This window comes from Crocodylus siamensis, chromosome 1, assembly GCF_052110815.1.
Source record: "Crocodylus siamensis isolate JL-2025a chromosome 1, ASM5211081v1, whole genome shotgun sequence".
In the NCBI taxonomy this organism is placed as follows: Eukaryota; Metazoa; Chordata; order Crocodylia; family Crocodylidae; genus Crocodylus; species Crocodylus siamensis.
Window position 1 is genome coordinate 117,321,318 of NC_143395.1, and position 22,047 is coordinate 117,343,364.

The 22,047-nt window shown below is 42.3% G+C and overlaps 1 protein-coding gene across 4 annotated transcripts in view; it reads left to right on the plus strand.

Moving 5' to 3' along the window:
- The window catches only part of TAB2 (TGF-beta activated kinase 1 (MAP3K7) binding protein 2), a 115,602-nt gene that overhangs the window by 64,308 nt on the left and 29,247 nt on the right, over nucleotides 1–22,047 (plus strand). For all 4 annotated transcript variants that reach the window (XM_090041167.1, XM_090041161.1, XM_090041154.1 and 1 more), the window contains one exon: nucleotides 17,982–18,172. In XM_090041167.1, coding sequence (XP_089897293.1) covers nucleotides 18,071–18,172 — 102 coding nt within the window. In that variant the 5' untranslated portion in view covers nucleotides 17,982–18,070. The remainder of the gene's footprint in view (nucleotides 1–17,981; nucleotides 18,173–22,047) is intronic.

Here is a 22,047-nt window from a genome sequence, read left to right on the forward strand (position 1 = left end):
TAATTTTCTGGCAGCCTTTTAATGTTTGATGAAATACATGAAAATTGGTCCTAATTGTGGGAATGATGGGCACTCGTATAAACAGACTGGTGCTTATAATAATGCTCAGATCTTCCAAATTAGCCAGAGGTAAATAAGTCTTGAAAAAAATATGAGGAGGCAAGAAGTTTGAGGCTTAAAAATTCTTCTGTTATTGCTATTGCTCTGCTACAAAAGACCTGCTAGCTACTGCTGGAGTTATAGTGGGTTATATAACAGTTACCATGCCAGCCTTGCCTTGGATCTGTGGTGGCACTTGACTTAGGAAACTTAATGATGTTGGAGGGCTGGAAGTATTTATCTGACTGAGCTCTGTCCTACCCCATGATATTTAAAAAATAAATAAAAAGACAAAGTTGGGTAGAGCAGATGAGAAGTACTTTTCATAATTGGACTTATTAGGGAGAGGTGGAGGAAGAGTGCAAAATAAAGCATGACTGGTCAAAAATTAAAGCCCTCTTACAAAATCTGTAGGTTAGTTTTGATTTCAGTCTCTTTTTTTGTCAATACACAGAATGAATGTGACTAGAGTTTGAAACCAAGGTTTATATTAACAGCATTTGCCATAGTCTCACATCTACCAAGTAGACTGAATAAGCTTGATACAGAATTAATTTGTCTAAATAAATGTGGAAAATTGTGGGGTAATATTTAGGTCTTTTTCTGACCATGACCACACTTTTTAAAAAAAAAGATTTAAGTTTTCTGGCCTGGGAAACATCATGCTTCAGGTGTTCCCATGCATGGGATATTTTAAGCCACCTGTGGAAAAAGTCAGATTGGCGAATACCATACTATGCCTTATTAGCATTAATAAAATTGCCTACAGTAGTGCAAAGAAAACTTGTTTTGTTTTTAATGACCTCTTTATGCATGCTTCCAGTGAGACTGTTTTTTATTAAAACTGAATTATAACCATTTCATGTTCATAGGTAAACCATAGTTGATCTATAGACTGTTATTTTGAAAAAATTGGCAATAGAAAGATAATTTTTCCAATTTTATTTATCCAAAGCCAGCTCCCTTCTGCCCCTCTCCCCTCCCCCCCCAAAAAAGTTATGAAATATTTTAAAATAAGGGTATCAGTTCACCTGCTTCAAGCTACAAACCAGCCTGTCAGTTGGGATTCTGAGTTCTCAAAGAAACTTTCCCTGGATCTGGGTTATAGCATAGTGCAGACTTTTCAGCATCTTCAAAAATGTCTGGTACTAGTAGTAGTCATTAGTGACTAGATACTGGTCTTAGGCCATATCTCCACTACAGAGCTTTGTCAGATTTTATTCGGTTACCTGACAGTTTCATACACTGTTTCCTTAACTCAGAACTGTAGCTAGTAGGCCTCGTCTCTGTGCAAGTTAGGATAACAAATAGTATAAGACAGTGCAAATTCTGTCATATTAATGCTTTCAGTAGTATAACAGTGCTTTACACCAGGAAAGCCATACCTGTGCTCAGGGGGAATGAACTATGCCACTGTGAGACACCTTTATACTGATGCAGCTTCATCTGCTGTAGGTATAAACTATATATAAAATAAAACTATATATAAAATAAAAATACACACACACACACATCCCAGACCTTAGAAATATTTTGATAACTGGCACACTGGCTTAGACATCAACTACGTGCAGTTCCAACCTGCTGTGGTCCATCCACTGTACTTTCTACCCCATTAATAAATTTAAAAATACGTACTAGACAAAAAGTTCTCGATCTGTCATTAGAGGCATACAGAGGTGTCAGCATTTCAATTCCACTTAAAGAACTTGTACAACAAGTTAACACACAAATTAGTACAAGGTAACATGCTCTTATTTATTTGTTTTCCAAAACCATGATACAAGTCCTATATAAACAAGTATAGGCATGCAGTAAAGTTTAAAAATGTTATCAAAGCAAATATTGCAGGTAATGTTAGAGGTATGATAGATAATGTTAGATAATGGCTGAGCTTTAAGCCATTAAATTACTCCATTTTATTTATCATGCTATCCTTGTCAGTTCTATCACTGTGCACCCTAGCCAGCATTGTCTCTGACTACATAAACATGCCAAGTGCTAAGTGTGTGATAAAGAACTATATTATGTGCCAAGAAAAGCATGCAAGAATTAAAATTTCTGTGAGTGGATGTTTGCACTGCACTGTCACTGGAGAGAATATTTAAGATAAATATTCATTACCCATAGGATTATCCATAAAAACAGGGCACAGTGTGTGACCAGTCAGAACTAGCTTCCATGGGTTTTCAGAAGTTTTATACTATTTCTAAGAAACAGCTAGAAGAAGCAGAAAAGTTCATATTGAATAGGAAACAGTTCCGTGTTTCTCCATTAAAAAAAAAAAGCACACTGAATGGAACAGAATGGCATCCAACTTAATTTTAGCTTCAAGACGGTTTCTGATATACCTGATGATAATATTTCTTTTTTCTTTATGGTTATTACTTGACTTGCTCACTCTTTTTTAATCTTTTGTGACTAATGGACTGAGCTCTTTTTTTGGTAGCTGAGAAGACTTTCTGTCGAAACCAGCCGTATACTTTTAAGAGTATATATAGAACAGGGACCTGTAGCCCAGGAGGGGCGAAAAACAGTCAGGGAACCCATAGCCCAGAGAGGGCGGAGAGAACCAAACTGACTTCAGGAGAACAAGCATGGCCAAGAAGCCCATAGTTCTTTGGCCTAGGAGCAGAGCTAGGGCCCAGGAATAAGGGCCAAAGGTCAAGGAGGGGCCACAGCCAGGAAACTATAGGCTGGTTAGTCTTACCTCAATCCTAGGCAAGCTGTTCGAGAAAATTATGCTGGAACACATCCAGGAGGGGCCAGCAGGGGACTGCATGCAACCAACACGGGTTCATCAGTGGCAGGTCCTGTCAGACCAACCTGGTGGCCTTTTACAATCAGATCACCAGATCATTAGATGCGGTGGTAGCAGTGGATATAGTCTTCCTGGACTTCCGGAAGACTTTTGACACTGTCTCTCACCCCGTTCTCATTAAGAAACTGGGGGGCTGTGGTGTAGACACCCACACAGTCAAATGGGTCGCCAGCTGGCTGGAGGGCCACATCCAGAGGGTGGTAGTGGATGGGTCCTTCTCAACCTGGAAGGACGTGGGCAGTGGGGTTCCACAGAGGTCGGTCCTCGGGCCTGCACTGTTCAACATCTTCATCAGTGATTTGGACGAGGGGGTAAAAAGCACCCTGTTCAAATTTGCTGATGACACTAAGATGTGGGGGGACGTGGACACACTGGAAGGATGCAACAGGCTACAATCAGACCTAGACAGGTTACAAGGGTGGGTGGACGAGAATAGGATGGGTTTCAACACAGACAAGTGCAAGGTGATGCACCTCAGGAGGAACAACCGGCACCATGCCTTACAGGTTAGGGAACTCCCCTCTTGTCAGCATGGAGGCGGAAAAGGATCTGGGGGTCATCACTGACTCCAAAATGAACATGGGCCGGCAGTGTGGAGAGGCAGTCAGGAAGGCCAGCCGCACCTTGTCATGCATCCACAGATGCATCTCAAGCAGGTCCAAAGAGGTGATCCTCCCCCTCTATGCAGCACTGGTCAGGCCGCAGCTGGAGTACTGCGTCCAGTTCTGGGCGTCACACTTCAAGAGGGATGTCGACAGCATGGAGAGGGTCCAGAGGAGGGCCATTCGTATGATCAGGGAACAGGGCAGGCCCTATGAGGAGAGGCTACGGGACCTGAACCTGTTCAGCCTCCAAAAGAGAAGGCTGAGGGGGGGATCTTGTGGCCTGTTATAAACTAGTCAGGGGGGATCAGCAGGCATTGGGGGAGTCACCCTTCCCCCGAGCACCGCCAGGAGTGACCAGGAATAACGGTCACAAGCTGGCAGAGGGTAGGTTTAGGTTAGATATCAGGAGGCACTACTTCACTGTCAGGGCAGCTAGGGTCTGGAACCAACTTCCAAGAGAAGTGGTGCAGGCTTCTACCCTGGGCGTGTTTAAGAGGAGGTTAGATGCACATCTTGCTGGGGTTGTTTGACCCCAGTATTCTTTCCTGCCATGGCAGGGGGTCGGACTAGATGATCTGCTCAGGTCCCTTCCGACCCTACAAACTATGAAACTATGAAACTATTGCCAGGGTTCAAGCAGGCTAGAAAGCTCAATAGGGCTAGGCCTGGAGATAGGGGTCAAGGACCACAGCTGGAAACTGACAGGGTCAGGGACCTGCAGCCCAGAGAGGGGCAGAGACAGGGCCAGTGCCTGCAAGACACAGAAACAGGGTTAGGGACCCAGGGCCACACCTGGGAGAGCCAAGATAGGCAAAGTGCCTTGATGTGAGCCCAGGAGGGGGAGAGAATGCAGGCCAGAGCTTGGGAGTGATTGGTAACATCTGTGAGCATGGCTAGAAGGGGAGACAAGGCCACATAATTAGCCCTTAAGCAATGAGTAGGAACGCCTGTATTCTTGAGCGTGAAATCTGGCATGGGACAGTCTTCTTTTTCAAAAAGTATAATTACAGCAAGGTATGGCAGGAAAGTTGAAGGGGAGATGGCCCTCAAAAAAGCAGAGGTGACAAGGGCTAAGAGGCTCCCAGGGGCTTTGCAGCCGTTCCTGGGCAGTACCCTGTTGCAGGCTTCTTATCTTTCCAGAGGCTACATGGTTGTTTCATCTTGTTAGCTGCTGCTGTCGTTAGAGAAGTCTGTATAGGAAGTATATATAAATAATGTATGTACCTGGAAAGGACCTCGTAATGTTAATCAACCTTCTGCATGCTTAGGGGATAGGTGGGTGGTGTGGTTTTGTGGATTTTTTGTTGTTTAATGCAAACATGGCCAGGTCATTAGCGCCTCATCAGTGGGCAGGGCAGCCTTTTTAGACACAGATGTATAGACAGGATTCTATCAGTGTATGCAAGGCCTCTTGAGTGGCTGATGTTGATGGGCTTGGGATATCTATGCAGCCAGAGACCACCCTAGCACCTGTCTCATGGTCCATTCTTCTTGTACCATCCCCAAGATTCTGAGAAAATACTGGGGCTTTCTCAAGAGGATACATTTTGTATAGAAAGTCCCCTAATTCTCCAGGCAGCATGCAATAATTTTGGGGAGTGAACAGTTACAGTGTTCCATTTTCCTCTTCCTTTCTTTCTGAGGACCACGTGGGCCATCTACAGCAAGCTTGGGCATGTATTGCAACCAAACAGTGGGCCTTAAACCAAACACATTGGTATTTATATCAGCCAGTTCATCATAGAGCCTATTTACAAACATCCTTCCCACTGTCAAGGAGCCTGTAAATGGAGTTTTTGTTAGGATTGAAGATGGCTACTATCTTTGAGGGCCATCAAGGAAGTTCTTCTATCGCCAAGGCAAAAGACACTTGACAGTATATTTCCTTCTCGTATGAAAGGTGTGTGTGTGGGGCGGGGGAAATGACTGGTGCCGCATCTTAAAGTTCAGTTCCTTTATCTACAAGTTCAAGATGATTACACTGACCAGCCAGACCCTTCTCTTGGAACTAGCAGGACTTCCTCATATCTCTAAACCTTGAGACCTCCTTTTCATATCACTGTCTTGTCCTATCAAAGAAAGGTACCTTTGTGATGTATCAGGACAGTTACCAGCACAAGGTTTTTTTCATTTGGACTGGATAGCCCCAAAAACCTTTACTAAGATACTTGCAGTGGTAGTGAGACTGAAGAACAACACTGGAGTTTATAGATCAGTGGTTATCAACCTTTTTAGATCTATGGTAGCCCAAGGTAGGCTTAAGACACCCCTTGAAAAGTATCAGCTCTGTTTTTCTTTTTTGACTAAAAAAAAATAATAGCAATTCTTGTGTTGGAAAGAACTCAGAATGCAGCAGGTCAGAATAGTTTTAACAGTATAAATTCCTATTTGAAATCTCTGGTTTATCTTGTGTTTCATGTTTGCACACCTAACAGTGCTTACATGTTGTGGTACCCTGTGTTACCATTTGAAAAGATGTGAACGCACTGCAGGGTGCCATAGCACCCTGGTTGACAACCTCTGATGTGGATGATGTGCTAGGAAAGGATAGCAGGGAGAAGAGAAATTTCCAACTGCACTTGTTCCACGCCATAGGCAGCATGATAAACACCACTGTGAACCATGAACAAAGTAAATGCAATCCTAGGTGGTATCATGCAAGGCATTCAGCAACAACAGCCTTCCAGAAGGCATTACGTAAGACCTCATCTGGAATACTATGCACATTTCTGGTCACTCGTGTTCAAGACAAATGGAGATGGGGAATGAAGAGTCTGTTTATGAGACCAGACTAGAGTTTGAGCTTGACTTTTTAGGTACAGTAAAGTGAAGGTTGTGAGATGGAATGAGATTTTTCTCTCCTTGGTGTTTACCCATCTGATATATTTATGAAGAGTAGAGTTATTTACACAAAGGGATAGTGATGCATAAAAATAAATATTCATAAGCTGATTATGAATAAATTTAGGTTGGAAATTGTAGTGTTTCTTATCAGATGAATGAAAGTCCAAGAGGAGCAGTGGAGGCAAAAATTAAAGTAGCTTTAAGATATGCTTATGAATGGGATTATATGATATGGTGACCTGGGGGGGACTGAACTTGATGACTCTAGATGTAAACTAACAAGGCTTTCATTTTCTTTAATGGAAATGTAGAGAAGTAAATGGAAGTATGGATACTTGAAAGGCTACCCAGTACAGCACAAGCAAAAGAACAATGGAAGATAGTCTTGAAGTGATCAAGCATTAGACTAAAGGATTTGAAATGCTGTATCAGAATTAAGAACCATCTGAGAAGCAGGGTGTTGTTCATGGAGGATTTTTTTTTCCCAAATACTGGTTTTGGTCTAGTGCTGGGATTAAAAGACGGGGGTAGAGGGGAAGAATGGGGAAATTGTTGATGGCTGCATCTGCAAGGTGTACCTAGAAGATGGCTGTGGATTTGTGTGGGGGACAGAGTATTGTTTTGTTTAAGGTGTCTACTGTTACTGGATAATGTGGGGTAGCTGGTAACACTTGGAAGGATTTGGGATCCTCAGGTCAGTACCAAGTCCGAGCAGCCTTTTTGCTTATTTGCCTCTTCCTTTACTTTACAGATGCACTGAGGAGCAGTAGGTGCCACAGCAGCCTCTGGTGGCCTTGACTTGCAACTTAATGTATCAAATTTACTGATGTTACAGCACTCCTATCAAAATTTTGTACTACTTCTACTATAATTTAAGCAGGAAGTACGGTATTTCCAGTTGACTATGTTCCTTTTAAATAGATTTATCTATATTTACAGCCTGGTGTTTGGAATAAGGCCTTTAACAGAAGTATTGCTGTATATTTGTTATACTCAGTTAAATCAAATGAGTCCAACCTGAGTTGGAGCAATACTTTTTCTTGAATGTCAGTAGAACAAAGGGTCTTACTGAATCACATTGACTTATGAAACATCACTTTACATTTACGTCACTTAGTTTCAGTCTTCTCTACATTCAGAGACATAGAATCTAAATTATTTGTTTTGTGTGGTTATTGCTTAGTGTGACAGACTTCTGTGTATTCCCATGCCTCATCCTGTTAAGACTAGAGACTTTGTTCCTCTAAAATTGTCCTGCATGCTTTCTTTAGATTTGCTCAGGCACACTTTTCACACAAAAAGAATATTGACCGAACTTATCCTGAAGCACTCTTACAGAGAGGTCTTGCTGGCAGTAAATGCAAAAATGTGTAGTTAAGGATTGCCTCACAGTTTGATTGTCAATATATACTCTACCAGAAGAAAGTCATATTTTGCTATTTAAGAAAATTAGAGATTATACAACAGTTTCAGTATTTGGCAAATGAAGCATATCTGGAATGAGCTATCTATTTGAACCTGTTATTAAACAGGATCGGCAGTTTAATTCATATTCTTTACTGGTGGTTCTGAAAAGTTTAGGACTTATTGTCTGTGAAATGACATGCTGTTTACTTTTTTTGATCGTTTTCACAGAATAAGGCTTCAGCAGGAGAGCTGTTTATATTTCATCACTTTACCATTGTATCAGGCCTTTTAAGTTGGTTATCTGGGGATCTTGCCAGTAGTTTTTACAAGGTTGACTGCCAATTAATTCTTTTATTTATTTAGCGTTTTTGGCACAGCTGGCAGGCTTAGTGGAACATTTATATCTCCAGGAGCGTAAAATCTAAATTGCAAAAAAAAGCCTTTTGAAATAGCTGAAAGCAGTGTTTGTAAGGGTTATTAGTGATTTTAAATTGCACTGCAGTGCAGCATTAGATTGCCTTCTCTTTCTTTATATACATTGACTTTACTTAGAGCCTGGCCATAGAGTGTCTTTCCTGTTGCTCTTACTGATCACTCCTTTCCTGAATGTTTTCTTCACTTTCTGCAGGCTTGTACTACCCTCATCTATCTTTGCAGTCTGTGAGCAGACATAGTCTGAGTACACATATTCAGATGATCTAGGCAAATTCTCCTGGTTTTGTTCTCCTGAAAGAAAACCGTACCTGCTGTGTCTGAACAGATATTTGAATGCTGAACCCCTGAAGGACAGAGAGCTTTAAGTTCTGGTGGTACACAGCCAGGAGACCTCTGTGCATCCATCTCTGCATCCTCTGCAGGTTCCTCAGTCTTCTTGGAGACAGAATGGCAGCAGTGCATGTGGGGAGGGTAAAGCACCATGGGATGCTGGATAGCTGTGCTGTGGCTTCTCTCAGAAGAGAGCTTTTTGAGAGAGTTATCCTGGCGCATGTCTGCGAGGGGCCAGCAGGGGAGATTATGCTTAGGGGCAACCAACACAAGTTCATTAGAGGCAGGTCCTGTCAGACCAACCTGGTGGCCTTCTATGACCAGGTCACCAAATCCTTAAATGCATAGGTAGCAGTGGACGTAGTCTTTCTGGACTTGAGGAAGGCCTTCAACACTGTCTCTCACCCCATTTTCATTTAAAAAACTGGGGGGACTATGTCATCAAAACCTACACAGTCAAATGGTTCACTAGTGGGCTGGAGGGCTGCACCCAGAGAGTGGTGGTGGACAGATCATTTTCGACTTGGAGGGATGTGGGCAGTGGGGTTCCGCAGGGTTCGGTCCTCGGTCCTGCACTGTTCAACATCTTCATCAGCGACTTGGACTAGGGTGTAAAAAGCACCCTGTTCAAATTCGCAGATGACACTAAGATGTGGGGAAAAGTGGGCACGCTAGAAAGGAGGGATAGGCTGCAATCAGACCTAGACAGGTTACAGGGGTGGGCAGATGAGAACAGGATGGGTTTTAACACTGACAAGTGCAAGGTGCTGCACCTGGGGAGGAACAACTAGCGGCATACCTACAGGCTGGGGAACTCCCTTCTCATCAGTGCAGAGGCAGAAAAGGATCTTGGAGTCATTATTGATGCCAAAATGAACATGGGCTGACAGTGTGGGGAAGCGGTCAGGAAGGCTAACCATACATTATCATGCATCCACAGATGCAGGTCCAAGGAGGTGATCCTCCCCCTCTGTGTGACACTGGTCAGGCTGCAGTTGGAGTACCACATGTCCAGTTCTGGGCACCGCACTTCAGGAGGAATGTGGACAACATGGAGAGGGTCCAGAGGAGGGCCACCCGCATGATCAGGAGTCAGCAAGGCAGGTCCTACAAGGAGAGGTTAAGGGACCTGACCCTGTTCAGCCTCCACAAGAGAAGGCTGAGGGGGAATCTAGTGGCCGTTTACAAACTGGTCGGGGGGACCAGCAGACATTGGGGGAGTCCCTGTTCCCCTGAGCACTACCAGGAGTGACAAGAAATAATGGTCACAAGCTGGCAGAGGGTAGATTTAGGCTAGATACCAGAAGCTGCTACTTCATTGTCAGGGCTGCTAGGATCTGGAACCAACTTCCAAGAGAAGTGGTGCTGGCTCCTACCCTGGGGGTCCCAAGAGGAGGCTAGATGAACACCTCGCCAGGGTCGTTTGACCCCAGTACTCTTTCCTGCCGGGGGTGGAACTTGATGATCTGCTCAAGTTCCTTCCGACCCTACCAACTATGAAACTATGTACAAACTTTCACTCATGCAGGAGAAGGTCTCCCAGGAGTGAATTTTAACCCTTGTTCTTCCTGGGTTGTTTTTCTCCTGGAGTGGCCATTTTGCTGTGGAAGAAAAATTGTGAATATCTGTATACTTGTGGTTTCTCCTGAGAGAATAGCAACTCTCCCAGGAGAAACTGAATGCCTATATATAGCCATGCTCAGCATTTACCTCTAACAGTTTTCTTTCTCATCCTGCTGGTGTTCTCCAGCACTCTACTTAATCCCCCTCATCTTTTCCTTCCATATTATATCACTGATGACCCGCATTGCTCTTTCAGCTTTAATTATTAATGGTATTTGTGTACCCACCTGCCTTTTTATTTTTGAAGTCCCAAATATAACTTTCTGATGTAATTCTTAATTCTTAACTTCCGGTTTTACCTTCTGACCACTCCCTGATCTCCACCCTCCCACCCTGCCCCGCCCCACACTCACCAGCTCTGGCAACGATGATCAGAACCTCTGAGGGCTTGTGGCAGAGCCCTCCCACACAGCATGGAGCCTAGCAGCACTTCACCCCAGCTTCCATACAGCACGTGGCTCCCTGCAAAACCATGCTGCACCCACGCCATGGGGCAGCAGCCAAGTGTGGGGGGGAGGCAATTCCTGCTACCCTTCACTGCACCAGGAGGAGGGAACTCTGCCACGAGCCCTCAGAGGCCCCAATCCTAAGTGCTGCAGCCAGTGAATGTGGGGCGCTTTTTTTTAAATTGCCAGGATGCTGTGACTGAGAGGGGCAGCCATTGGGCACATGGCTGAGCGGGTGGGGGCCGGCAGAGCGGCCATAGGGACTTCTCCCATGGTTTCCCCCGCCGGAGAGAGGCAAGCACAGCTGGAGGAGCTGCTGGAGAACCTGCAGCTGCCCAGCTGTGCCTGCCTCTCCCTGACGGATCTGAATCTTTTCCGAGTCGATTTAGACCTTTTAGTGGGTCTCCCGATTTGATTCAGGTTTGGAGATTCAGCTTCCAAATTGAGCCGAATCTCCTCTGAATTGAATCAGCAACCAAAGCTTCAAGCAGCCCTAGATGCCAGTTTTTTCCCCATCTCAAAAATCAATTCAAATAGGTTTTTTTTTCTTAAGCTTAGTCTGTACCAGTGGTTCTTCACCTTTTTTTTGACTTGAGGCACCCCTTCATAACTTTTGTGAATTGAGTGGCAACAGATTTAAATCATGAATTGATATAGTACAGTTCTTTCCTCCTTGCAGAGAGGGGGGTTTTGCAGTGGGGGTGGGGAACTGGCCAGGCAGGGACAAACCTAAGCATACATTTATCTGATCTCCTCACACCTTGTGGTACCTTTCAAATGATCTGATAGCACTTTAGTTAAGAATCACTGATCTACATGGATAGGCCCTGTGCTGGAGTTAAGCCCAGGAATTAAGATATTCTCATGAATTCTTATGCAATAAAAATCCTGAAGATCCATCAGCTTCTACAATACTTTCTGTAGCGTAACTTATAGCAGTAGTTAAAGTAAGACCTTGGTGTATCTGTTACCCAAATATATTGTCGACTTGTTGCACTGGTGCAAAAACCTGTACATTTACTTAATGCTGACTGACTAAAAATAAGTCTGTGTTGAGGTTGTGGAGAAAGTACCATAGCACATGATCAGCGTGTTTGTACATGTGTGGTGGGACAATAGGGGGCGCTACCACACAGCTACCCATCTCACTGTGTCCAGCTCAAAACCATGCTTCAGGAGTCTCCCTAAAATAGGGAGTGCCTATGACCAGCTGTCCTCCTTCCTGGAGACCTCCCACAAGTCTGGGTTTTGCTGCCACCACCCAGGCACTGGTCTCTGGTAGGGCTCTCTGCAGGCTAGGGTACACACTCAGCCAGCCTTGGGGGTCCTTTGGCCCCCTGGAAGTGTTTCTGGGTGCTCCTTATAGCCTGGAGCCTCCCCAAATACTCTCAGATAGACCTGAATTAGTTAATAAATAGCCAGGCTTCCTCTCCCCTCAGGCATTCACAGCTAGGCGTGATGAGCCAGATAGCTTTTTATCGGTCAGAGAGAGAGGATGGGGGTGGGTAGAGAACAAAGGAAGTTTAAGAGACTAATAAAACACCTTGAGCAATACAGGATAAATTGAGCCTTTCATCAAATTTGGGTTCGGTGACCCTTTTAACATGCGCCTAAAATCACTTAATCCTAATAAACTGGCTAAATTTCCAAGTCTGCACACAGTAAAATTAACTGGAGCCTCTTTCTGGAGGTCTGTGCTTCTCTAAATCCCCAAAGTGACTGACTTCCCCTTGTCAAAATGCCTGCAGCAGGAAAAAGGAAGAGTGAGCTCCCCCCTCCCTTAGGAATTTTTACAACCCAGTCACCTAGGTGACCAGGTTGACCGAAACCAGGCAGTGTAAAAAACAAACAAACCACTAGGGTCAAGGGGTGTGGGCTGTCCCAATACAGAGATGAAGCAGAGGAGGATATCTTCACAACATGTATGGGAAGAGAGGATCCTGTTCCATTTAATTTTCTTTACAAACAGCTTAATTTGCAGTACTGTAAATCAACAGAATATGGCATTGCCTATTAGAAATGTAGGTGCTAACTCTTATTCTTTCTGATGTGACTATGTACCAGCTCTTAGCTGCAGACCCTTTAGCCCTTAGTGGCCATGTTTCTCAGCCATCCCCACTTGATATGTAAATGTGTTTTGGAAAGCATCTCTAGAGCAGGAATGTTCAACCTCAGGAGCCATGTGAATCTGTCTTGTGGGGCTCCCTAAGGGTCCTAAAATCTGGCATCAGGGAAGCAACAGCAGTTAATGCTGCTTTTAGTCCCCCACCACCAAATTTCTGAGCCCTGTGAGCCAAATGTGATCCCCTGCATGGGATCCTTCTGCTGTGTGCGCAACTGGAAGGCACAGGCACAGGAGACAAGGAGTAGGGTGGAAGGCTGCAGGTTCCCCCCACATACTGCATGGTCACCCCCATGTTGCCCCTAGCCAAGTACCCCCCCTCACACCCAATGAGCTGTTCCAGCTGGGTACAGGTGGTAGATCATCTATGGCTTTAGTCTCAAGCCCAGGGCCAAAGCCAGAGCTGAGCTGCCACCTGCCTTGATCTAGTGTTCAAATCCAAGACAAAGCTTTTTCCCCCATGCTGACTGGGGACAGAGAGGGGAATCTTGTCTTGGATTTCAGTAATATGGTAGTAGCCCACTTTAAAGAGATGAAAAGGAAACCTGCACTGTACACTTACTTTTCATAGTCATTCTCTTTGGTATCCTTGATTTTATTTTTTCCCTCGGTGTTCATGATCTTGTTAACATAATTTTGTAATCATTTAGAATACATATCTTATTTTATTAAATTGCCCCCTCCCCTTTTATGTAGAAATGGGCAAATAAGCATTTTCCCTGCAGATTTTTGCAGTAGGAACAATAATAGTATACTTATTGCTCGCAAGCCCAGATAGAGATAGAGCAGAAAAGTTACTTGATGAATCACTTTGGCAAAGGAAAAGCTGGAAATTGTATACAAATTGCAAATACCCAACTCAAATTTCTGTGTAGGGAGTTGAAAGGGGATCTTACTAAGAATTTGTGTTTTTATGTTTAGGATTTAAGAGATTATGGCACTTACTGTTTTGTTAATGATAGAGAACTTGCTTTTTAGGTTGGTTTTATATAACTTGTGATGACTTCAGAAAAATTCTAATTCTTTTATAACCTTCAGAAGGATTGATTTAGAGTTTGTCATCCTTTTCTTTAGAAATGTTAGCTTAATCCGCTGTGTGAGCTCTGAATTTTTTCTGTGTAGGTCAGTATTTTTTAAATAAATGTCTTCATGGATTTACTCACTTCAACTCCAGAAAGCTATCTATATGCACTGTGTGCAGTAAAACAAAGCTAAGCTGCTTGATCAGCAGGCATACTACTAAAATTACTCTGAACCTCATCCTAAATGCGTATGAGAAGAGAAACTATCCGGTTTGCCTGAAAGCCTAACCAGTCTAATACCTGTATGTGTTTAAAAAAGACAAGTTAGGTTTCCTGTCTGTTTTACTTCGGCATTTCCTGGCTGTGATGTTAACCATACGATTTCTAATACCACATTATGGTCGTTTTTTCCATATAATAGAAGTTAGAAAATGATTAGCGATTTGGTTTTTTTCTTTTAAACAGAATGCCACGCTCCATTGAATGTCACTATCCACTCTCACTGCTGCCTCAGCTTTCCCTTGTTAAGGGTTGATATTTCAACCTTTTCAAGAAGGAATTTACTGGCATATCCAAGTTTCTAATGCATATTTTTTTCTTCAAACAAATTTCAACATAATATGAAAATGAAAAAGATTGCTTCTACAATCTCCGTCCACCTGTCTTGATGCCCATAACATGTAGATGCTTAGCAACCCTGCTCCCCATGCCTCTGCTGCTCACTGGGACCTTCAGAAAGAAGAAATGCTTGGGTATTGTGCATGCGTAATGGGTATTGTGCATCTCCTTTGGGGTTCTGTCAAGAGTGTGGTTTGGGCACAGGCTCTCCTTGTAGCAGGCAGCTGCTGCAAGCACCCAAGGAACATGGATCCTTCCCCTGTTCTGCATCCTGGTGGGGGAAGGGGAAGAGAGCAAGAGCTGCAATAATTTGCATTGCATCATGTAACATTATGTAAAAAATAAAAAAATTGCTGTCCATAGAAAGTTTGCAGATTTTCAGTAAAATAATTCTTGGATTGGCAGCCCTGTTCTTGCCTCTTAAGATATGCCTATTACTGCTGTAAAGATGAGACTGCAACTTCTGCAAACCCACTGCAGAGCTTAGTTGGTTCTGATAGCATGTCGGTTGTACTTGGCCAGATGCATGGGGCTGGGGTGGTGCAGGTGTTGAGGGGCATGGTTGACAGCCTGGAAAACGTAAGTTCAAGGCCAAAGCAGAAAACACTCACAGTGCAGCCTGTCAGATTCCAATGAATCTGCAAATTCTACTAAATACCTCACTCAGAGCTCAGAGATACTGTCGGGGACAAAAGTTATAAGGCTGAAATCAGTAGCAGATGTTATTGATTGTACTTGTGTGGGTTTTTTTCAAGTTTTTACTGCTTTATTAACCAACCAATTTTTCCCAAATAAAATACCAATGTTTTATATATTCCTCTTTGAGGATGCCATGGAAACTATTTTTGAAGTGTAAAAGTTAACTGGTTTAGAGTTGCCAGCACAGGTAGAAGCTGGTCTTGTATATGTCAGGATAAATGTGTCGAGAGGCTTTGTATAAAACATTCATAAATAACTCCAGGATGACTGAAGAGTTGCTGCTTTAGAAGATTTTTTGGAATCATTAGTTTCTTCTTTAAAAGGTGAATATCGAAAATCCTGAAAGTGTAGACATAGGACAGTTGTGGAAAATAATGAGCCTTATTTGTGGTTCCAGGCTTCTGCTAAAACAAAAATATTCCTTAGGGTGAACACCTGTATAAATTGATATACTGTATTACCGAATATAGTGCTATCAATCCCCAGACAAGAAGCCATAGGGACAGAAAAGGAAAAGACACAGCCTTGGAGAATATGAGGTAAAGGGAAAAAGGGCGATCCCTTAAAGTTGAAAGGCCCAGCCACAGTTTGAAAAAAAAATTAGTAGAGCACTCGGGTCTAGAGTACTCGGAATAAAAATACAGTTGTTGAGTATAATTAACAGTATTTAAGGCTGCAAAAATATTAAATCTATCAGTTAACGAAAGCCTTAGACTTTTATAGCTTTTAGACTTTTCTGTATAAAAAGCAAGAGCTCTGCTTTTTATATAGAATTGATTTAGGAGCTGCTTTAGTTAACAGTGCAACCTGCTACTGTGCACATTTTTAATTTTGTTTCAAGAGTGCCTTGATGATTTAGCTAAAATTAATAAGGAACACCTATGATACTGAAACAAAAAAGAATGTCAACAGAATAGAGTAGCAGGAATTTAGCTAAGTAAGTTTCTAAATCAATTTCAGTTCAGTTGCTGTGTTTTTAGAACAGTTCTAACAGCATAAAGAGCTGAAGGCTGGATAAAAGGGTCAGACAACTGCAAGAGAAGAAATAGCAAGGGCAAAGCTTGATGGTCAAGAAGTGATGGAAGAAATGGATAAGTGACAGTAAAGGCTAGTGGGAGGTCTTTAAATGCTGAGGAGGAATTGGTGCCTGGGTGGGAGTGATGCAAGCAGCCAAGGAAATCAGGCAGTGGGAAAATAAGCAGTCATAAGTAGATGCATACCTCTGGAGAGCTGGATTTTAAGAGTTAGTGACCAAAGAGGGAAATGCAAATTGAGGTCTGAGAATGTATCTTGGCTTTGTTTTAAAAAAGTACTATTAAATTCATTTACAATTATAGTAATTGGTGGAACTTGATTAGATTGTCGTAGCTTAAACTACCTGCAAGTAGCTTTCTTATAAGCTTTGTTACTAGGAATTGCATTTAATTCTCATATGCTCCTTACGTATCAATTGGGAAACATTAAGTGGCAACTGGTAGCACCCCTCGCCCAGTCAGCCCCTGCCATTGTTTTTGTTATGCCTCCCTACTTCAGCCCCTGCAGGCTTCCACCTCCCACCCCCCAGTTTCACTGGCAGTTACAGCCAGTTTTCCTGCTGATGAGGAGCATCGGTGGCAATTGGCAGCAAGGGAATTGATGGTGATGGTTGAAGTAGCAGGGCTCAAGAAAATTGGTGGGGAAGTATAGTTGAAGTATGGGGGGGCATGAGAGTGGCCACCTATGCTAAGGTGGGTGTAAACCCATAAGCTTAGGGAAACACTGCACTTAAAGTGTTCCAAGATATGTAGTCTCAAAAATCTTCCAAGATGTTGAATGATATGAATGTGCTGCAGCCAGCCAAAATATAATTATTTGTATGTGTAAGGTGGCTGGTTAATGCTGATACAGACTGCTGTATGACTGAGTTTTAACAATAGGTAACAATATATAAATGCCCCAAGGAAGGCCTGACTTACAGGGCTGTCTTTGTCTAGTCATGACACCTGAATATTTCTTAAGCATTAACAGTATTGGTCAATAAATTTTAATAGGTTGTCATTAAGGGCAAGTCTACAGAACCCACTTTCTGTCGTTGTAGTTAGTCTGGCATAGCTGTCAATGAAGCAGTCTATGGTAGATGTAGTGTGTGGCTACAGAAAAAATTTTTCTGTCGGTACAGGTATACCTGCTGTCCTCACCACATGAGCTAAGTGAACAAAAAGACATTTTCTGTTGGCATAACTGCATCCACCCGCACTTGTGGATTTGCTGGCATGGATATGTCATCTAGCGGGGTATGTGTCGTCTGGGAAATTTAATTATGCCAGAAAAACTTTGTAGCATACACTAAGGTTAAGAAAACTACAGTGAAATTTTTATCACTTTCTTAAATTGTGAATTCACACATTGTGTTCAGTGTTTTCTTGCCATCAAAAATCATTTAGATAAAAGGGGGGCATTTTAAAGACTTGGGCATGGCTTCTGTATTTTGTAACTGCTGTGATATTGATAACATCTTTGTGCCATTTCAAAATATTCAAGTGATATAAAGTAATGTGTATGATGTGAAAAATGTGTTTTATTCAGTCAGTAAGATTTAAAGTATGACTTGAGAAGGAAACCTGCATTAGACAGGCAGCAGGTTTCTCATTGTAGAGCATACAGGGAAACAGTTATGAAAGACTAGAAAGAATTAAATTAGTTTGACAAGTCTCCAAAGATGTAACATCGAGAAGTACTGTAACATAAGCAATTAAATTTATTCAGTAGAAATGTTCTTGCATAAAAATTTTGCATTGAAAAGCCTTTGTTACTGGAGCTGAAGGAGCTGGTTTCCACATCATAATTTTGTGTTTGTTTTTGAGAAGATTACAGAACTACATTTTAAACTAAGAATATGTATAAACTTTAGGGTTTTTCACCCTTTTACAGAAGATGCTGGGACAGAAGAGATGAGTACTCCTTTCACTAAGGCGTAGAACTGCCTGTTGAACAAACAGTCCCGACCAGGCAATATACGAATGGCCCAAGGAAGCCAACAAATTGATTTTCAGGTTTTACATGACCTGCGACAAAAATTTCCTGAGGTACCTGAAGTTGTTGTGTCCAGATGCATGTTACAGGTTAGTGTTCTGCTATTACTGTATTTCTACATGATGTTATTCTGAAGATGTTAAAAGTAGCTAACAAAGTTTTCCCTGTTGTATGCTGTGGCTGGGTGGGTCTCTTGAGAACGTTTTTTTCCTGTCGTATGACTGTTTATTCTTTTGTCTTTGTCTGTTTTATAGCAAGCAGACTCTCAAATTGGATTTGGTTTGTAGTTTAGAAATTGTAGATTTATCACTTTTTTTTTTAAACTAAGTCTCAGCTTTTGAATATGCTTCCATGGTGCCCTGTTTGCTTAAATAGAGACTTCCCCAAAGCTTCATTTTCAAGGATTTGTAATGGTGAGTATGGACTGATTCCTAATATAAAACTTGGACATAGCAATTTTGACAGAATTTATTTGGCCATCTTCAGTCGCAAGAAAACAAAATTCCAGTGGGGGTCCTGTGGTTTGCCAGGCTAAAATAGAGATGACAAGTTTCTTTTTCCCATTACTGATTACCTCTAGTTATTTAGCAGCAGAAAGAAAGAAATTGAATCAACCCATAGAATCACCATACATGCTCTCAGGATTGCATGGCACCACATCTGTACTTGAGACCAATCCTGCAAGATACTAATCTTTTTTCTTTCTAAAAACTGTTTAGTTCTTCTAATACAAAAATAACTTAGGTACTTCATAAATCTACTGGATACAAAGAAGTCATGGACTTAATATAGACATTGGAGTTATGACGCATTACAACCTGTCTGACATCTGATTCACCAGGCCACCTGCCTGAAACTTAACATTTGCATTTATTTTCCCCCTCCTATCTCTACCCATTGTCTTCCGAACTTCCAGCTATTTACATTTTCACAGACTTGTTGTCACACTTTTAGCTTCTTATCTACCTTGAAGAACTCAGAGCAATAGCAGTCTCCCAATGCCTAAAGAAGGGTGTTTGTGCCTGAAAGCTTGCAAAGAACTTTTTCACAACTATTTAGTTGGTCTAATAAAAGATATCACATCTACCCAAAGAACCTTTCCTGCCTTAGATTTAGGTGATGCATTGGCTTAGCAGGTGTAGTATCTTGTTGCTATCTGGAGCCTAAACTGTGTGTGATATAACCAGCTGAAAACCTTAACCTTTGCTCCCCTTGTATCACAAGCCTTGGTTACATGATACAGTGGATTTTTTTCTTTTCTCTCCTTTTTTTTTTAAGTTTGGTCCTGTATGAGAAACAGGACAGTACCCAGCTGTACTGAGAATAACTGTTCTTTTTTGTTACCTTGTTATGAACACATTTTTATTTAGGATTTTATAGGGTATATCATATATATGAACAATTGCATTGGACTTTTTTTGCAACTGCAAAGTTATTTAGCATTAAAATATTATTTAAGTTGATTACTTCTTACATATTAAGACTGATATGAATATTTTAAGGTTTCATAAATACATGTTAAAATTCTGTCACATCAGAAATTCTGTGAAATCTTACACATTCTGATATCACTGAGGTAAGTAAAGTTTCAACTACTTTCATAGTGGTAGAAATCAATGCGAGCAGGGAAAGACGCCAACTTAGTTTCACTTCAGCTAGGAAATTTGGAGTCAAGTGAAACAGTCAAGTCTCTGAGACTTCCAGGTCTATGTGTAGTACTGATGATATAAGAATATTAAGTGAATTTTATATTCCAGCCAGGTTAGTTGGGCCAAGTGGAGTGAATTAACTATATTTCAATGACTGTTTAAGTTTTATCTTTAATATACTTTTCTCAAGTATAAGAAATATCTACAGCACCTGAAGTAGTGAGTGCGGAGTACTTTTCTCCTAGATAAAACATGTTAAGGAGAACACTATACTTTGACTCAGATTTGCAAATATTTGACACCTGAATTAAGCCCTTCTGTGTAAGCAAATTTAGTTTTATTCCAAAAATTAAACATTCCAGAGTTTAAATTGTTTATGCCATTTGAAGTGTAAATTTGTGAAAAATTATCCCAGATCCCTTTTGGTACAGATGTAGATTTTTTTCTATACCTTTTAAATGTACCTTTAATATTAGGCCAATACATTTTGGGGCTTTAGGGGGCTTGGGTGAGTCTAATCAAACTCATGAGGAAAACTCAGGTCCTGCCAGACGTTAAAATAAAGGTATAAGTGGGATCTGAGGAATATTATGCCTCATCCCAAAAACCATGTGTCCTGCCATGCCACATGTATGATGTGTGGGATAGGGCATAAAATTCCTCAGATTCCAATTGTGCAGCTGCTGAACTGGGACTCGGAGCTGCCCCCAGTCTGATGCCGGTGCTCAACTCGGCTCAGCTCACCTGAGTAGTGGGATTAGGCACAGGACAGGCACAGGATCTGGTCTGGGATCCAGAACTGCCCCCAGCTGGATCCCTAGGCACTTCCCCCAACCAATGACAACAACCGGCTGATTGGGATCAGGTCTGGGATGCATGCCATACATTCGGTTGAAGGTGCCACCTTATGGTGCCATAAATTGGCTGAATGGGTGGCATGTTGCAGATTATGGCACAATTAACAGGTTGGTTATGCCATTAATGTAACATCAGCCAGAGCCTTCAGTAGTAGTCTTTCCACTGAGAAATTATTCTTGCTTTGGAATAAACACAATATCAGAAAGTAGTTGTTCAGCAGAAAAGGGTGGATGAGAGGATCAATACCAAAAGCATCGATGCCAAGAGGAAGGGACACGTGATGGTGGTTGGTGATTCCCTACTACAAAGCACAGAGGCATCTATCTTCTGGACTGACTTGTTGGCTTGGGAGGTCTGATGCATGCCAGGATCCTGCATCCAAGGCATCACAGAGAGGTTGCCAAGACTCATGCAGTCCTCCTACTATCCCATGTGATTCATCCATGTGGGCACTAATGACAGCCAGGGATAACCTTGAGCAGGCCAAAGTGACTACATGGTTATGTAGAAAGGTGAAGAGGATGAGGCCCAAGTAGCGTTCCCATCAGTCCTTCCAGTCAAGGGTAAAGGTCTGAGTAGGAACAGATGCATCCTGATGTGGTGGGATAGTTTATATGGCTAGAGTATAGTCGTGAATGATGAGTATAGCTGGTTCAGGAAGGACAGGCTGAGAAAAAAAGGATGAGCTGTTGTCCTATTCATAAAGGAGATGTACACATTCTGAGATGCAGTGTGAAGTGAGAGGTAGGCCTGTTGAAAGCCTCTGGGTAAAAGTCAGAGGGGAGAGTACCGGGAGGGCGGGGAATGTCATGGTAGGAGCCTGCAGCAGGCCACCAAACCAGGAGGAAGAGATTACTTTAATTACTAACTACTATGGCATCTGCTAGGAGGGAAACATAACTGCCTAAAAAGGCAGCGCAGCAACTTCTTGCAGTGTGATGGGGATAACTTTTGGCACAGGTAGTAGGAGCCAACTAGAAAGGAAGTTCTTCTCAACTTGTTCACAAATGGGAAGGAATTGGATGAGAATGTGAAGATGGAAAGCCACTTAGGGGACAGTGACCACAAAGTGATAGAGTTCAAGGTCAGGAAGGAAGAGAGCAGTAGAATAAAGGCAGTGGGCTCCAGAAAAGCATCATCCCCTGGGACAGAAGTCAAAGAGAAAAAAGTCCAGGAATGCTGGCTGAACATTCAGGGAGGCCCTTTTAAAGGCACAAGGAGAAAAATCTCCAGATGTGATAGAAGAATGGGAAGGGCAACAGGAGGCCAGCCTGGCTAGACAGCAATCTCTTCTATGAGTTGAAACTCAAAAAGAAATCCTGCAAAAAGTGGCAGCTTAGTCATAGTACTAGGGAAGAGCATAAGAGTATCACATGGGTATGCAGGAAGAAATTTAGGAATTCTGAGGTATGTTTTGAGATGAAACTGGCAAGGGACATAAGGCAGTATAAAAGGGA